This window comes from Hyperoodon ampullatus (assembly GCF_949752795.1).
Source record: "Hyperoodon ampullatus genome assembly, chromosome: 7".
Lineage (NCBI taxonomy): Eukaryota > Metazoa > Chordata > Mammalia > Artiodactyla > Ziphiidae > Hyperoodon > Hyperoodon ampullatus.
Window position 1 is genome coordinate 103,140,686 of NC_136920.1, and position 19,271 is coordinate 103,159,956.

General features: G+C 38.0%; 1 protein-coding gene across 1 annotated transcript in view; it reads left to right on the forward strand.

Annotated features, from left to right (window-relative positions):
* The window catches only part of ARHGAP20 (Rho GTPase activating protein 20), a gene marked incomplete at both ends in the record, with an annotated part of 145,195 nt that overhangs the window by 80,529 nt on the left and 45,395 nt on the right, over positions 1-19,271 (forward strand). Inside the window, 2 exons of the mRNA XM_079708326.1 lie at positions 6,733-6,897; positions 14,678-14,827. Coding sequence (XP_079564452.1) covers positions 6,733-6,897; positions 14,678-14,827 — 315 coding nt within the window. The remainder of the gene's footprint in view (positions 1-6,732; positions 6,898-14,677; positions 14,828-19,271) is intronic.

A 19,271-nucleotide genomic window follows, 5' to 3' on the forward strand; every position in this document is an offset into this window, starting at 1 on the left:
TATATAATCTCTTTTGTCTGATATAAGGTAGCAATGCTTACATTACTTTCTTTTGATTTCCATTTGCATGGAATATCTTTTTTCATACCCTCACTTTCAGTCTGTGTGTGTCTTCAGATCTGAAGCAAGTCTCTTGTAGGCAGCACATATTTAGGTCTGGTTTTTGTGTCCATTCATTTACTCTGTGTTTTGATTGTAGAATTTAGTCCATGTACATTTAAGGTAATTATTGATATGTATGTTCTTATTGCCATTTTGTTACTTGTTTTGGGGTTGCTATTGTAGGTCTTTTTTTTCTTCTTTTATTCTCTTCTCTTGTGATTTGATGACTGTCTTTAGTGTTATGTTTGGATTCATTTTTCTTTTTTTGTGTATATCTATTATAGATTGTTGGTTTATTGTTACCATGAGGCTTTTACGTAGCCATGTGTGTGTGTGTGTGTGTGTATACACAATTATTTAAAGCTGCTGATCTCTTAAGTTTAAAAGCAGTTTAACAACCCTGAATTTTTACCTGCCCCCCATGTTTACTGTTTGTGACATCATATTTTACATCCTTTTGTGTATCCCTTAACTACTTGCTGTGTATATAGATGATTTTACTACTTTTGTCCTTTAACCTTCCTACTAGCTTTATATGTGGTTGGCCTACTACCTTTACTGTATATTTGCCATTACCAATGAGATTTTTCCTTTCATAATTTTCATATTTCTAGGTGTAGCCTTTTCTGTTTAGAGAAATCACTTTAACATTTTTTATTATGTTGGTTTTGTGGTGCTGAACTCTTACCTCTTACTTCTCTGTAAAACTTTTGATCTCTCCTCCAAATCTGAAGGAAAGCCTTGCTGGGTAGAGATTTCGTGTTTGTAGGTTTTTCTCTTTCATCATTGAAAATACATCATGTCACTTCCTTCTGGCCTGCAGATCTTCTGCTGAAAAGTCAGCTGATTGCCTTCTGAGAGTTCCTTTGTAGGTAAGTTGTTGCTTTTCCCTTGCTGCTTTTCATAAGTAGTCTATCTTTATTTTTAAGCATTTTAATCACAGTGTGTTTTGGGGTTGTCCTCTTTGGGTTGATTCTGTATGAGACTGTTTCTTTTCTCAACTTAGGGAAGTTTTCAGTTTTCAGTTTTCATGTCTTCAAATATGTTCTCTGCCCCTTTCACTCTCTCTTGTCCTTCTGGGATCCCTGTATTGGGAATATTGGTGCACTAGATGTTGTCCTAGAGCTCTCAAACTGTCCTTATTCCTTTTCATTCTTTTTGCTGTTCAGCATCAGTGATTTCCACTACCCTGGATACTAGCTTGCTGATTCATTCTTCTGTATGATTTAGTCTACTGTTGATTCCTTCTAGTGTATTTTTCATTTCAGTTATTGTATTCTTCATCTCTGTTTGGGTGTTCTTTAAATTTTCTAACTCTTTGTTAAAAACGTCTGACTTCTCACTCTGTGCATCCATTCTATTCCCAAGTTCTTTGATCACCTTTACAGTCACTACCCTAAACTTCTTCTCATGTAGATTTCCTATCTTCACTTCACTTAATTCTTCTCCTGCAGTTTTTATCTTGTTCCTTTGTCTGGAACATTTTCCCCTGTCACCTCATTTTGCCTAAGTTGCTCTATTTTTATGTACTTGGTAGATTGGTTATGATTCATAACCTTGGAGAAGTTGCCTTTTGTAGGGTATGTCCTATGTGTTCCAGTAGCACACTCCCCTCTCATCACCCAATCTATATGCTCTAGAAGTTCCCCCTATGAAGGCTGCATGTATCCTTCTGTTGTGGCAGGCTGACTGTGTAGATGGTCTGGAGGCTTGGACGGCCTAGGATCTTACCTTGTGCAGAGGCTGCCAGCCACTGGTTGTTGGGACTGGGTCACAAAGTGGCTGACTGTCGAACCCCGGGAGGCCCCGGTGCTTATGCTATCTCACTGGTTTGCAGAGTCAGGGTCCAGAAGACTCCAGGGCTATTGCCCACCCACTGGTAGGTGAAGCCAGGTCCTGGGGTTCATGCTGGACTATTGCCAGGCAGAGCTGGGTCCTGGAAGCTGGTTGCAGAGCCCAGGGATCCCAGAGTTGGTGTCAGGTCACTGTTTGGGGGAGGGTTTCCTGATAGATTTGGGTATGGGGTCCAGGGTGTCTCAGAGCTTGTGCCAGCCTGCTAGTGGGCAGGGCTGAGGCCCAGCTGGTCTCACAGCAAGGTCTGGCCTGCTGTGAGTAGGCCGGGTACCATAGGCTGCAGGATAGTGGTTTACTTCTGTCTGCCCCTTGGTGGCTCAGACTGGTCTAGAGGCTAGTGCAGGCTTCCTATAGGGCAGTGGGGGACCCACGGTCTTCCAGAGATGGTGCCTGCCCAATGGTGAACGGAGCTGTGTCCAGGGCCTTCTGGTGTGCAGGGCCATGTCTAGAGGCATGTCTAGAGGTGGCTGTGTACTCAGGAGGTCTTCAGGCAGCCTGTCTGCTGATGGGTGGAACTTTGTTCCCACCCAGTTAGTTGCTTGGCCTGAGGCATCCTAGCACCGGCATCTACAGGCTGTTGAGGCTATGTCTTGGCACTAATGAGCTAGAGGGAGCATCCCACAATGTCACCTGAAAGCACCAGCTTCCACATAGTAGAAGAAGCTTCCAAGAATGGTTGCCGCCAGTGTCTATTTCCCCAGGGTGAGCCACAGCCACCCACCCCCTGCCTGTCTGGGGAACTCTCCAAAACCAGCAGATAGGTCTGTCCCAGGCTTCTATCAAATTACTGCTTTTGCCCTGGGTCCTGGTACATGTGAGATTTTGGGTGCACCCTTTAAGAGCGAAGTCTCTATTTCCCCCCAGTCCTGTGGGGCTCCCGAAATTAAGCCCTGCTGCCTTCAGAGTCGAATGCTTAGGGGGCTTGTCTTCCTGGTACAAGACCCCTGGGCTGGGGAACCTGATGTGGGGCTCAGAGCTCTCACTCCAGTGGGAGGGCCTCTGCAATGTAATTATTCTTCCATTTGTGGGTCACCCACCCTAGGGTATGGGACTTCACTATATCACGAGTCCACCCCTCCTACCTATCTCATTGTGGTTCCTTCTTTATGTCCTTAGTTGTAGAAGATCTTTTCTGATAGGTTCTGGTCTTTTTCAGTGAGAGTTGTTCTGCATATAGCTGTGATTTTGGTGTGTTTGTGAGAGGAGGTGAGCTCAAAGTCTTTCTCCTCTGCTGTCTTGGCCCAACCTCTCTCATCAGTAATCTAAATTCCACCTTTTGAGTACATGTTAGTATAGTTAGTCACATATACAAATTATAAAAGGAATTTAAGGACCTTCTACTCCAACTGCCTTACTTTACAATGAGGAAACTGAGGCAGCCAAAATAACTCATTATGTCACACTACTTAGGAAAAAGTCTTAGATTAGCCCACACCCTCTCCTAACCTCCATCAAGTCCTAAACTACTGAGCTCAACTGCCATGGGTGGAGGAGGAATCTGAGTCGGTATGAATGAAGTAAGTTCTTTTCCTTTTGAAAGGCATGGAATTTTTTAAAGTAAGTGTTTTGAACATACTTAACTTGTAAGTCCCCTTCACTTAATAGCAGTGTGTTTTAACTGCTATGAACATCAGCTTCCAAATCTGTAAAATGAGGGATGATACCTAGCTTCAGGGCTTAAGTATTGTTTCTCTCTTCTTCCTCCCTTTCCTCTTAAAGTCACCTTCTAGTGTTGAAAAATAACCAGATTTACTGCCTTTAATTCTTCACTATTCTTTTCACCTGTCACCTCAAACCCTAGACCATTTGAGTTCTGCCCTCACCATTTTCCTGGAACTGCTTTGTTGAAGGTCTTAATGAACAACTGATGACTTTTTTCCCAGACATCTTCTCAGTCTTCAACTTGTTATCCCGTTCACCAGTTTCAGTACTACAGACCACCACTGCTTTTTATTCTTCTTTTTCTGCTGCTTTATTCACTACTCTCCATCTTGTTCACAGATTCTCCTCCTTTCTTCACCCCTTCAGATTACATTTTTTTCAGGGATGTGTTTCTGCCTTTTTTCTTATTCTTTGCCCCTTTGGGCAGTTCTAGTCATTCCCATAGTATTATTTATGGAACTGTCTTTGTATGATAACAAATATGACATCTCTTTTAAGTGCTGGCTGCCTGCCTTCTATCCCCATGTCACCTAGTCCCCTGGTAATTTCACACTCAGTATATTTGAAGCTGCACTCATCTCTTCTACCCCAGCCACAATGTGTTTTCTCTACTGTGTCCTTCATCTTCGTTAATCTCAAAAATGTGTATGTGAATACAGGAGACTTAGATTATCCAAAGCAATTTTAAAAAAGAAAAAGTTGGTAGATTCATACTACCTAATTTCATGATTTACTGTAAAGATAGAATAATAAGGCAATGTGGTTCTGGCATAGATTAATTCTTAAAAAGATCAGTGAAACAGAATAGACAGCCTAGAAATAGACCCATGGTCTTACAGTCATGTGATTTTCAACAAAGGTACCAAAGCAATCCACTGAAGAAAGGAAAACCTTTTGTGCATATGGTGCTGGAACAATATGGTATTCGTATAGAAAAACAAAATGAAGCTTAGCCCCTACCTTATACCATAAACCAAAATTAATTTAAGATAGATCATAGACTTAGATGTAAAAACTAAAATCATACAGATTTTAGTGGAAAACATAAGAGAGTATCTTCATAACTTGGGGGTAGGCAAAGACTTCTTAGAAAGGACACAGAAAACAAATACCATTTTAAAAGTGATAAATTAGACTTCATCAAAATTAAAAACTTTTTAAGTTTTAAGAAATGTACAGGCAAATCACAGACTGGGAGAAAATATTTGCAAAACATTTGACAGAGGTTATATATATGTGTATATATGTATATGTGTATAGGTATGTATGTGTATATGTGTGTGTATATATGTATATCAAGAGATAGATAGATAGATAGATCCAGGATATATAAAAAATTCCTACAACTAAATAATAAAAAGATACATAACACAACCTTTTTAAGTAGGCAAAATATTTGGAGACAGTACACAAATTAATATATACAAATAACCAATAAGAACATGAGTGTTCAACATTATTAGTCATCAGGGAAATGCAAATTAAAATCTTAATGAGACGCTACTATATATACACTAGAATGGCCAAAATTTAAAAGATTGATAATGCAAATGTTGATATGGTTGTGAAGTACCTAGAATTATCCTTCACTATTGTTGAAAATATAAATTGGTACAACCACTTTGGAAAACTTACTGGTAGTTTTTTTCTAAAAATAAACATGACAACAATTCTGTGACCCAGCAGTTCCACTGTGAGATATTTCTCCAAGAAAAATGTAAACATAGGTCATAAAAACGACCAATAAAAGTTTAATAGCAGTTTTATTCATAATAGCTAAAAACTGGAGAGAACCCACGTGTCCATCAGTAGGAGAATGAATAAGCAAACTGATATATTTATACAGTGGAATACTGTTCATCAATATAAAGGAATGGATTACTAATAAACGTAATAAAAACATGCTGAGTAAGAAATATCTTACACTAAAAGAGTACATACTAAGGTTTTGTTAATATGAAATTCTAGAATAGGCAAAACTAATCTTCAGTGGGAAGAAAAATCATGATAATTGTTGCCTTAGGGTTGATGGAGTAGGGATTGATGGTCGAAAGGAATTTGAGGGACTTGGGGGCTGATCAATGAAAAAACTATGACCCTTGGACAGGTTTGCATAAGAAAGGAAGTCCCTTACAGCATGAGACAATCTAGCAGTTTATGGCCAAAGGACCACCATCCAAAAAAGGAGGAGGGCAAGGGAATTCCTGAGGTGAAGGAGATTGGAGTGGGTGGCTTTGGAGATTACTTGTCTAAATGATATTGCTCAGTAGCATGGTGGGGAGTCTAGGTCAGAGAGCTCCAAAGGCAGTAGTGACTTGGGTCTTGTAACCACAAGGCTCTGTCTTATCAATGGCTAGCAGGTGTTGGATGTCGTTTTGTGGAGTATACAAAGCAGGCAAGGTATAAAATGGTTAAAAATCAGCTTGTTTGGGGTTATTTTTTAAATAATTAGGTGTATAAAAATGTTGGTTTAGTTCCAGCAGATTTTGGAGCTAATGGATCTCCGCCTGCAACAAAGAGATAAACAACTTGAGCCAATACATAGAGGCCGTCTTCATCTAATTAATATAACAACTGAAAAGGGATGAGGAAATTTTTTGAAGTGATGATAATGTTCTATATCTTGATAAGGGTTTAAATTACACAAGTGAATACGTTTGTCAAAATTCAGAAAATATACAGCTAAGAATTGTGCATTTCATTGTACATGATATGCATGCTGAAGTATTTAGGGGGAAATGTACTGCTGTATGCAGTTTTTACTGAACTGTCAAAGATAGAATGGGTTAATTGAGAGAGAGTTAGATAGTTATCTGATAAAGCAAGTACAATAAAATTTTAATGGTAGAATCTAGTTGGGATATACATATATAATAAACATAAGTTTATTATAAAACTTTTAATTTTGCTTTTTGTTTAAAAAATTTTATAATAAAATATTAAGGACACCATGTGGAGACGGACTGAGGGACCTATTAGAAAACTATGCCATTGCATTAAAAAAATTATAGAGCTTTATATTTCTTGACCAAATTTAACCTATAATTTTTTGTAGAAACTCAATCCTGTATTTGATCATTTGACTAAAGATCTGTGGTGTTTGGTCTGTTACAGGGAAAGTCCTTCTGCTAGCGTGGACACATGTGCATTTCTGTCATCATTTTTGTGCTCCAATAGGACTCTGCTAATTGATGGCCGGGTAGAACTGAAAAGAGGTCTGCAGAGGCAGGAGCGCCATCTTTTCCTGTTCAATGATCTGTTTATCGTGGCCAAAATCAAGTAGGTATAGTGGACACTCTCTCCTGGTTATCATTATAAAATTGCATTTCCGCCAACAAAGGTAACCTTTCTATTCAATGTTCACTGTAAGAATATCTGGCCTCTGTTACCATAACTAATATCTGAAGTGAGTTTTATGTTTGTTTTGTCTTGATTTGGTTTTGAAAAGATGTTTCAAATATTTATTCATTCAACAAGTGTTCATTTAAGTCCCACTCTGTGCCATGCTCTGAATAAATAAAGGGGATACAGTGAAGAATGTGATGAGTACAGTCCCTGCTTTTTGATGCTTTCATTCTAATGTGTGTAGGGAGAAATGACAAATTGTGCTTAATGCTGTGAAGAAAATACGGTGAAGTGAAATATGGGATATATGTTAGGTAGGTATAGTCGGGGGGGGGGTGGAAATCAAGGAAGAATGAAAAACAACTAGCCATGCAGATATTAGGAAGATGGGTATTCTAGGCAGAGGGAACAGCAGGTATAAGGGTGGTAGGGAAAATTTGGCCCTTTGGAGGAGTTAAAAGAAGGCCAGCATAATAAGCAGGAAGAGAGTAATATAAATTGAGATTGGAGAAATAGACAAGGATCAAGTTATCAGGACCTTTGTGGGCTGCATTAATTATCTATTAATTATCTATTGCTGTATAACAAATTACCCCAAAACATAACAGTTTATGACTACAAACATCTTATACATTTTCTCTGAGTCAGGAATCTGGGAATGGCTTAGCTAGTGGTTCTGGCTCAGGGGCCCTCATGAGGTTGCAGTCAAGCTTTTGAACCAGGGTTATAGTCATCTCAGAGCTTAACTGGAGAGAATCTTGAAACTTCCCAGATCACTTATGTGGATCCTGGCAGGCCTCAGTTCTACAATGGCTGCTTTCCAGAGTTCTCCATGTAAGTTTTTCCACAGGTCTGCTTGTAACGTGGTATTGTTTCCTTCAAAGTGAAAGATCCAAGAGAGTGAGGAAGAAAGTATTAAAGGGAGAGAACACCTAAAATAGAAGCTTCAGTCTTTTATAACCTAACTTTAAAAGTAGCATACCATCATTTCTGATGTAGGCTATTGGCCACACAGATCATCCTTGGTACAATTGGAAGGGAACTACACAAGTGTGAGTATTAGGAAGCCAGGATCATTGGGGGCCATCTTGGAGGATGGGTACCACAAAGGCTATGATAGGAGTTTGGATTTTATTCCAAATGGTTTTAATTAAAGGAGTAGAATAATGTACATATTTTTAAAATATTGTTCTGGATATGATATGTAATGGATTAGAGGACAGAAAAGAGTAGAAGCAAGGCCACTGGACAGGAGGTTATTATAGTAGTCCTGATGAGATATAATGAAGGCTTTATCTGGGGAAATGGCAGTTAAAGGAAGGATGCAGACATATTTGGAATATACTTTAGAGGTAACCAAAAGAATTCACTTTTCGCTCAACACTAAATGCCAGTGCAGTTATCATCCAACCTAGAATACGATAGTTACAACTTGCTCCATCCCCCATTCTCACTGTTTATGAAACATCATAAAAGAGTAGTTTAACAAATCCAATCTCGTCAAGAGATTTTTTGTCACTAGAGAAGAGTAAACTTTTTTCTACTATCCATACCTTCACACCTAAGTTATGCCATGTCACAAATAAGATGCGGGTGGGGAGGAGATCAAGATTGTGGAGTAGGAGGACGCTGAGCTCACCTCTCCCCAAAAACACATCAGAAGTACATCTACATGAAAATAAATTCTTACTGAAAACAAACTGGAGACTGGCAGAAAGACTCTTCAGCAACCAAGTCTGTAAAGAAAGATCCACAGGGAGTCAGGAAGGAAGGGAGGAGAAGCAATCAAGTCAGGACTCACAACCCTAGGAAGGGAAGAGAGGAGGAGGGAAATATCATGGGCTTGCAGATCCTTCCTGGGGAGTGAGGGGCTTGAACCACATATTGGGCACCCCAGACAGCACTGGGAAGACAGGTCCCCTTAGTTGGTTTGAAAACCACTGACTGACAGGAGGGCTGTAAGAAACCGAGACTCCACCCATGAAGAAATGGACACACTCTTGCTTACTCCCAAAACAAGGCAGAGGAAGCAGATTAAAACTGCCCAGGGCTCTGACAATAGTGAACACCCCAGCCTCACCTCTAATTCTGGTGCAATTACCAACTAGGATGAAGGCTAATGTTGCCGAGGCAAGTGTGCACTTGCAGGGGATGGAGCCAGCTTAGACCCAGCACTGCAGTTAAATGCAGCAAGGATGTTTATTGCTGGCACTCACAGAGGGCAGCAGATCAGGGGCTGTCTGAAGCTCTGACTGACATGCTGGAACCATCTCAGTGTGCGCCCTAGCTGCACCAGGTGCCTGCTCCAAATCCCTCTTGCTGCATTGCTACTCCCCTCTGGGGTGAAGGTACCATGGCTGGGAGAGGGGAGAGTGCATACTTAGAGGAAAAGAACCAGCTTGTATCTGACCCTTAGGGTTTCTGCTCCAACAGTATGGACCTGACCCTGCCACAAATAGGGTGGTGATAGCTACTGAACATAGGAGAAGCTTAGTTTACACCTGGCTCTGGCTCTAGGCCTCTGTCTCCAGCCCTACCTCTCACCAAGGTGATAGCTGCCAGCACACCCTGGTGGAAGATATGACCCATGCTCAGTTCAGATCCAGCTCTCCCACCAAAGCCACTGAGAACACACTTGAATAGGAATACTCCCACACAAGGACACTGCTTCAAGACTGGGATAGGTAAGTATTCACCTAATTTCACAGAGACAGAGAAAGTTAAACAAAATGAGAAGAAAGAGGAATTTGTTTCAAACAAAAGATTAAGAAAAAAACCTGAAAAAACAACTAATGAAACAGATAAATAACTTACCAGATAAAGAGTTCAAAGTAGTAGTAATAAAAAAGCTAATTGAACTTGGGAAAAGAATAGATGAACACAGTGAGAATTTTGACAAGGAACTAGAAAATATAAAAAGTACCAGTCAGAGCTTAAGAATACAATAACTGAAATGAAAAACACTCTAGAAGGAATTAACAGACTAGATAATACAAAAGAATGCATAAGTGTTCTAGAAGATAGAATAATGAAAATCACTAATCAAAAAGAAAGTGTAGGACAACATCAAGCATACTAACATTTGTATTATACTGGTTCCAGAGGAGAAGAGAGAGAGAAACAGGCCAAAAAGGTATTTGTGGACATTATGGCTGAAAACTTCCCAAACCTAAAGAAGGAAACAGATAACTAGGTGCAGGAACCATAGAGAGTCCCAAACAAGATGAAACCAAAGAGACCCACACCAAAACATACCACATTAAAATGGCAAAAGTTAAAGATAGAGAGGCTTCTAAAGGCAGCAAGGGAAAAACAAAGTGTCACGTACAAGGAAACCCCCATAAGGCAATCAGCTGATTTTTCTACAGAAACTTTGCAGGCTAGAACAGAATGGCATGATATATTAAAAGTGCTGAGAGGGAAAAACCTACAACCTAGGTTACTCTACCTAGCAAGGTTTTCATTCAGAATTGAAGGAGAGATAAAGAACTTCTCAGACAAGCAAGAACTAAAAGAGCTCATCAATACTAACTTGACCCTAAAACATGTTAAAGAGTCTTCTCTTAGTAGAAAAGAAAAGGCTACAACAAGAAGTAACAAATTACAGAAAAGGAAACATACAACTAATAAAGGAAAATATACAGTAAAGGCTGTGGATCAATGACTTAAATAAGACAGTATGAAGTTTAAAGGACAAAGATTGTAAAAATCAACTATAACTAAAATAAACAGTTAAGGGATAAATATGAACTTGTGAAATAGGACATCAAAAACACAAAATATGGGGGAAAGAAGAAAAAATGTAGATTTTTTTAGAATGTGTTTGAACTTAAATGACTATCAGTTTAAAACAAGTAGATATACGTCAACATATGTGAACCCCATGGTAATCACAAATAAAAAAACCTACAATAGATACACAAAAACTAAAAAGAAAGGAACACAAATATTTCACTAAAGAAAATCATGAAACCACATGAAAAAAAGGAAACAGAAGAAAAAAAGGAACAGAGAGGAAAACAAAAACACTGGAAAACCAGTAACAAAATGGCAATAAGTGTACCTATCAATAATCACTTTAAATGTCATTGGAAAAAATATATCAAAAAACATTGATTGTATTAAAAAATCCAAGATCCATCTATATACTGCCTACAGAAGACTTACTTCACAGTTAAAGACACATACAGCCTGAAAGTGAGGGGATGGAAAAAGATATTTCATGCAAATGGAAAAGACAAGAAAGCTGGAGTAGCAATACTCGTATCAGATAAAGTAGACTTTAAAACAAAGGCTATAAGAAAAGACAAAGATGGGCAATAGGTAAGGATAAAGGGATCAATACAAGAAGAGGTATTATACTCATTGACATACATGCACCCAGTACAGGAGCATCTAAATACATCAAGCAAATGTTAAAAGAGAGAAAATGTTAAAAGGGAGAAACTGACAATAATACAATAATAGTAGGGGATATGAGCACCCCACTTACATCAATGAACAGATCATCCAGACAGAAAATCATTAAGACAACAGTGGTCTTAAATGGCATAATAGACCAGGTGGACTTAATAGATAGCTACAGCACACTCCAACCAAACCCAGCAAAATACACATTCTTTTCAGGTGTACATGGAACATTCTCCAGGATGGATCACATACTAGGCCAGAAAACAAGTGTCATCAAATTTAACAGGATGGAAATTATATCAAGCATTTTCCACTCACAACTGTATGAAACTGGAAATCAATTACAAAAAGAAAAATGGGAAAGTCACAAACATGTGGAGACTAAACAACATGCTACAAAAAAACCAATGGGTCAATGAAAAAATCAAAGAAGAAATCAGAAAATACCTTGAGACAGATGAAAGTGGAAACAGAACACTTCAGAGTTTATGATATGCAGCTAGAGTGGTTCTGAGAGGGAAGTTTATAGCAATACAGGCCTTCCTCAGGGAACAAGGAAAAATCTCAAATAAACAACCTAACCTACCATCTAAAGGAGTTAGATAAAGAAGAACAACGAAAGCCCAAAGTCTTTCTTTGGCTAAGGTATTTTATTTGCTCCATTTTATGCTGAATGTTGACAATGTTTGCCTAAACTTGTTTTGAGTTTATTGTCATTCTTTTCCATACTGAATTAGAACAAGTATTAAAGCTGGATGCGACCTTAGGGACCACTTTTGATATTCATTAGAAAGCTGAATTAAAAGTTATTCTTCCTATAGAATTAGGGCTTTACATTTTTTAAAAGCAATGTTTATGAGCATCAGAGTATTTAGAAAGAAGCTGATATTATCTCTGTTAATAGCCATAGAGCACCTATTTGGAATTTACTAAAAGGAAATGAAAGTAGTTATTTCATACCCTCTTAAGCCATCACTATTCTCATATTTTATTTCCTAAACAAATAGGGAAGTAATGATGAATTCTGTGTAGGTCAAAAAGATGAGGAGAAAAACAAAGTTCTGATTATTAATTCATTACCAGTAGAATTACCATCAGATACTTGTGGAATATACCATATTCTCTACCCCAAAACATATTTAATAGACCATCTCCATCTTAGAATGGAGGGATATCTCTCTAGAATCCTGTGTATTTCAACGGTTAACTGGAATTCATACTTTTAAATTTCCATTGGAATAGTCTAATACTTTTGGAAATTGAGAGTGAAAAATCTGAAGATACACACTGTGACCCTAATACTATCCATCTTAATATAAAGCTTTATTGGAACACTTGTTTTAAATATTTTTAAACTAGTACCTCTAGCTTTATGGACATAAATGTTCATGAGATTTCTCCCCTACTTCCAAAATAAACAGTCCCATCAGAAAGCCTTGTAGGTGAGGAGATTTGAAAAAGTAAGTCTTAAGATAGTAAAGCTGAAGGAAACTTCATGGATACAAAGTCACCTCCAGGTGCTTTGTAAGAATGGCTATATCCAGGGCTTTTTATAGATACCTAATGGTTATGAGCATAAACAAGCTCAAGAGTCAACCCTACTCAGGTTCGGATTCTAGCTCTGCTAGTTAAGCTGTTTGATTTTTTGGCAAATTACTTAACCTCCTTGTAACAACATTTCCTCATCTCTAAAATGTTTGAGGATTAAACTTTAAAATATGTGTGAAGTGTTAACAGTGACTGGCAAATGCTAAGTTCTCAGTAAATATTGACCATTAGAATGGAAGTATTGTTTACACTTTTGGACAGTTCCTTGTTTTTTGTATAATGAGGTGGAAATCTTGGTACTTTATTGATCTAGGGAAGGAATCGTTGGAATGACTTTTTCCAAATCAATAGGTATACAAGTTCCCACATGGTATTTGAAGTATCTAATATAAAGAGAGGCCTGCATTAAAAAACTCAAAATGTATGAAAACAGATATGGAAACATACTTTTCCTTGGAAAAGATTCATAGTTTCAGTTTTATATTACCTAGATAGCTGCCATCAAGAAATAAGATTTTTAAAAGAAAAAAAAAAAAAAGAAGTAGGATTTTACTTTTTAAAAAATCGAATGATTTATAGCAATACGGTGAAAAATACTGAAATGAAATATAGAATGAAGGCATTGTGCCTCAAGGCACTTTTCTATTGTACTTAACATTGTGTGCCCTACAGGAAGCATAGATGAGGCTTTGAATCTAGATTATTCTTCATGCATAGTTCCTGAAAAATCCCTTTACATTTTATAAATCCTACTGAAGAATTTTAGCTTTAAATGTTCCATGAGAAGTTTTAGGGATACTTCCATATGAAGCATCTTTGATTTCATTTTAGCTTTTAATGTTTCCATAAATGGCTCTGAATAATAGGAAGTACCGAGGTTTCCCTGGGCATTATCTTTATCCTTACCAGTGCCTTCTAACTATTTAAGTCTCAGGTCCATTATAAGCATTAAATCTGTAAACTAGGTCAAGAGATATGATAGTGTCAATATCAGGGTTGTAAGAGGGATTAGATAGAAATTGTCAAAAAGCAATTTCATTGCCAGCTTAAAAGTAAATCACCTTCTCTCTACCCAGAGATAAATACTAATTGTATCAACTCTACTTAAATATAATACTTCCTGGCATCTATTTTTTTCAGCTTAGTTTAGGGTCTATTTTTAAGATACAGTTTTTTCAATTTTAGCCAAAATATAAGGGGAAATGGTTTAAAAAGGAAATTTAAAATAATCTTTGCTTCTAAAGACTAGAAAATCATAACCACTCAGTTGGAAGTGCATTGTAAATTTCTCTAATTAATTCCAGTTCATATATTTAGTGCATATAAAGTGAAAATTTTATAAATATTTTAATAAATAAAGTTTAATGTTTTATTCAGCCACTCAAATATTTTTGGAAATAAGCAAGTTGTAAATAATAAAAGAATTAATTTTTTATAACAGCAGTAAGTTTAAAATTAGGTTTTTGATCCAAATGCAATGCTCAACGTATAGAAAAATAAAGTTGCCAGTTTATGGCTATTTGCTGCCATAAATGCAAGCATAAGGACCAATACACCAAATGTTACAACGGCCTTTTTGGGCTAAGGTAGCCAAACATTACAATTTACTGTGGTAGGCACTGAAGGTAAGAAAAATGAATAAGACATTCTTTGCCCATGATTAGTGAAAACTGTCCTCTTATCACAAGTATAGAAGTTCTTATAAAATTTAAGAAACAGAATAACAAAAAATCATGTCTGGTTTTTATCTTTCTAGATATAACAACAACTTTAAGATAAAAAATAAAATAAAATTAAGTGACATGTGGACGGCAAGCTGTGTGGATGAAGTGGGAGAAGGCAACACCAATGACCTGAAATCCTTTGTCTTAGGCTGGCCCACAGTGAACTTCGTGGCCACTTTCAGGTGAGAACCATAGCTTGTCCTGTATTCACATGGGTTGGCTACTGTGAAATACAGTCAGCTATGTAATTTCTAGGATGGAGAGAAAAAAAGTTAATGCAGTTTTGTTCCCCTAATTTTTTTAAGAAAAAATATTTTATTCTGATTGATCTGTTCTATTTTGTCAATAAGTTCATTTGTATTCTGAAGCCAACAACTCATCTTTTGGCACACCCCCAATAAAGACACCTGTGTGCCTTATGTTTCTCCCAAAGAATTTTTTGTTAAAATATGTGAAATGTAATGGTAAATATTGAGAACTCTTGGAATCACTTACCTTGGTTTGAGCTGTGATTTTTAAAGGGGCTACTGAAACACCTCAAAGACCATAGAAGAGGAACAAAGTGGTCAGAGCTCTAGGACCCCCCTCTCCAACATCCCCTTCCCTCATGTTTAGGTATTTTCTTTGTATATTGAGCTTTCAAGTTGGCTTTTTAAACCACTGAAACAGACCTTTTACTGAAAACAATTTTATAAAATACCCCAATTAAGCTTGAATAACTGGTTTACACTCCCAAATTTCTTAAAAACTAGTTTTTAATTATAGAAATAAATTTAATGTCATGAAATAATGTGGTTCCTAAATTGCTATCTATAGAGATGTGACAATCAAAAGCAAATTTATGACTCAAGGAGTGAAAGTCAGTTTCCTAAGACTCACTCCTTGGCTGGGATGGAGTTGGAGAATGTACAAATAGAGAATCTTTGTGCTCTTATCTGAACATGCTGATTGGTACTTTTCAGTTCAGAGTGAGCATACCAAAACTCAAACTTGTGATTTTGAACAATTGCACCCTCAAGTCCAATATTTGTTTTACACTTAAAAGAGCTGGTCTTTATTTCATGCACACATTTTTCTTTCTACTTCTTCTCTTCTCACTACCATCAAACTCCTCAGGCACCATCCTAAAGCCAGATAACTAAATGTTTTAAGCTGTTAATTTTCTAATAAAGGAAAGGCATGCCATTAAATTCTATTATGCACTATTGGCCTACCACAAGATATTAAGAAATTATTTGGAAGAAACATATATTTGTATCATTCTCTGCATATCTTCTTTTCCATGACAGACTTCTCTAGATAGTATCAATTCCTATTGTTTAATCTTAGAATTTACAGCTGAAAGGAAGTGATTTCAAGTGAGGGGTGGGACTACATGACGTCTTTAATCAAGGAGTTTCCATAAAACTTTTTTAAGCAGAAGGGAAAATGTAGAAACAAGTTTTGCATACACTGTAATTCCTCAAAAAGTATAGTACTTTAACTGAATGATTAACATCACTAGTGATGTTGTGTGAATATCATCTATGCTTTGATAGAATGTAATGAGGAGCAATTCACTTCTGTGGTATTTCTCCCCCAAACCCATAACCCCAGTCTAATCCTGAGAAAAATATCACACAGGCCCAAATTGAGGGATGTTCTGTGGGGTTACCTGACCAGTAAGCCTCAAAATTGTCAAGGTCAGAAAAAAAAACAACCAGAAAAAGACACAAAAAAGGTCACTAAGGAGACATAATAACTAAATGCTATGTGGAATCCTCGAATGCATCCTAGAATAGAAAAAGGACATTAATGGAAAAACTGGTGAAATCTGAATAGTCAATAGTTTAGTTAATGGTAATGCACCAATATTGGTTTCTTAGTTTGACAAATGTGCCATGATTATGTGAGAGGATAACATTAGAGGAAACTAAAACTGGGTGTGAGGTATACAGGGATACTCTGTACTCAACCTTTGTAACTTTTCTGAAAATCTAAAATTATTTCAAAATTAAAAGATTACTCTTAAAAAAAGTAGTGTTGAAGAGTTCGGACTCTGGTATGGCAGAGTGAGGTCTTAACAGACTGACCACTCTATAGATAACAACTGTAAACTCTGAACAAAACACAAACAACAACTCCCTGAAGGTTCTGGAAAGTGAATAAAAGTTGGCAGATTTTGGAGAAGAATTGAAACTTTTTTTAAATTTTATTATTTATTTATTTTTGGCTGTGTTGGGTCTTCATTGCTGCACGTGGGCTTTCTCTAGTTGCGGCAAGTGGGGACTACTCTTGTTGCAGAGCGCAGGCTCTAGGCACGTGGGCTTGCCCAGTAGTTGTGGCTCACGGGCTCTAGAGTGCAAGCTCAGTAGTTGTGGCACACAAACTTAGTTGCTCCGTGGCAAGTAAGATCTTCCCGGACCAAGGCTCGAACCCGTATCCCTTGCATTGGGAGGTGGGTCCTTAACCACTGTGCCATCAGGGAAGCACCAGCACTGGGCAAGTTTTCTGTTTTTAAGGCATTATTAGCCTGAGGAAAGGCTGCAGTCAAATCATGGTGCAGAGCAACTAAACTGATGAAAACCCAGTCTTTCTGGGCTGAAACACCAAAGTACAGAGTCTGGGTCACAGGAACGTGAGGGAGGAAATCTCAAAAAGAAGAGTATCACAGAAAGGAAGCTCCAAATTTTTTGTTTAGACTCTGCCTAAGTCTCTGGCTGAATGCTGAACCACACATGCATGGAACAGACTTTAAAGGGGTTTGAAGCTAAGGCTAAAAGAATTGAACTGAGGTGCTGCTCAACACAGGTGAAATAGGTTTGCAGCTTGAATCTAATAAAGTTAGTTGTCTGTTAAAACAAAAACATTATTTTGCAAATATAACAAAACACAGAGTCTCTAAAACACAACATTTGTAATGTCTAGAATATAATCTAAAATTTTTTAACATATGAAGAACCTGAAAAGGAAAAAGATAACAAATAGAAGCCAATCCTAAGATGATCTATTTGTTGGAATTACTGTAAAAGAACTTTAAAGCAGCTCTTATAACTATGCTCAGTAGGTAAAAGGAAAAGCCAATTGAAATGAACGAAAATATAGGAAATCTCAACAGAGAAATAGAAAATATTTTTTAAAAGCCAAATGAAAATTCTGGAACTAAAAATTGTATCTTAAATTTTTAAAAATTCCCTCTGTGGCTTTAGTTGCAAACTGGAAATGAAAGAGAAATGAGTCAGTGAAATTGAATGTATATCAATAGAAATTGTCCACTCTGAGGAAGAGAGGAAAAAAAAGATTTTTTTAATGAAAAATACATCAGAGACTTGTAGGAAAACCAAAATGTATAACATACATGTAACGGAAATTCCAGAAAGAGGAGAGACAGGGAATGTAGCAGAATAAATAATGGTTTGAAAACCTCCCAAATTTGGTGAAAGACATAAGTGTAAGCTCTGTGAACCCTAAATAGGAGTAATGTGAAGAAAACTTCACCTATTCATGTTATAGGCAAACCGCTATAAACCAAAGATAAGAGAAAATCATGAAAGCAGCCAGAAAAAAAACACATTACATATAGTGGAACAACAATTTGCCTCACTGTGGTTTTCTTCATCAGAAATTATGGCTGTTTCAGAGGTCACTGAAATGACATCTTTAATGTGTTTAAAGAAGACTCAGATTGATCAAGATGGCAGAGTAGGAGGATGTGGAACTTACCTCCCCCCACGAACACATCAAAAATACATCTATGTGTGGAATAATTCTCACTGAAAACTAACTGGAACTGGCAAAAAGACTTCTGTACAACCAAGGCTGTAAGAAAGATCCACACATAATCAGGTAGGAAGGGAAGAAAAGTGATCAGGCCGGGACCTTGCCACTGGGAGGGGACTCAGAGGAAAAGGGAGAGTAAACAGGCAGAGACCTGCCCTGAGGAGTCAGCAGTTCAAGCCACAGATTGGGCATTCCACTCCCGGCGTCCTACACAGGGGAGACCAACCCCCTTGGCTGGTTGGAGGACTGCTGGAATTAACAGGAAGGCTGTGGAAAACGTAGACTCTGCTTGCACACCCATTCCCAGAAACACACACACACACACACACAAGCTGGCTTGCCCCTGAGGCAGGTTGGAGAGGGCTGATAAAGGATCACTCTAGTGGCTGCCAGTTTCCTGTGACAACCTCAGTGTGTGCCTCGGCTCTGGCAGAGTGACTGTTCAAGCCCCGCTTACTCCATGTTGCAACTCCCCACTGGTGCAAGGGCTGCCACGACTAAAGACAGAGCTTGGACCACCAGAGGCAACTTGATCCTGGGGTGGCATCTGGGTGGGTGGCATCTGGGTGGGGTGGCAGTGTCCATTGTTGGTACTTACTTTAGTAGTGCATCCGAAGCAGCCCAGAACTCTATACAACAGCCAATCCACCACTGCTCATGCCCTGTATATGGAGAGAGTTCACATGGACCCCACTTGCCCTGCAGTACAGCTCCCCAGTGAGGTGGAGAGGAAGGAGAAGGACAAAGAGAACTTGGACCCAAGGCTGCCTGTGAGCAGATTAAGGAAAACAATTGCAGATTCCTGCACAGGCAGCAGATTAGAGACAGCTCAGATATCTGTCTGAGGCCAACATTAGCCAAGAGCCA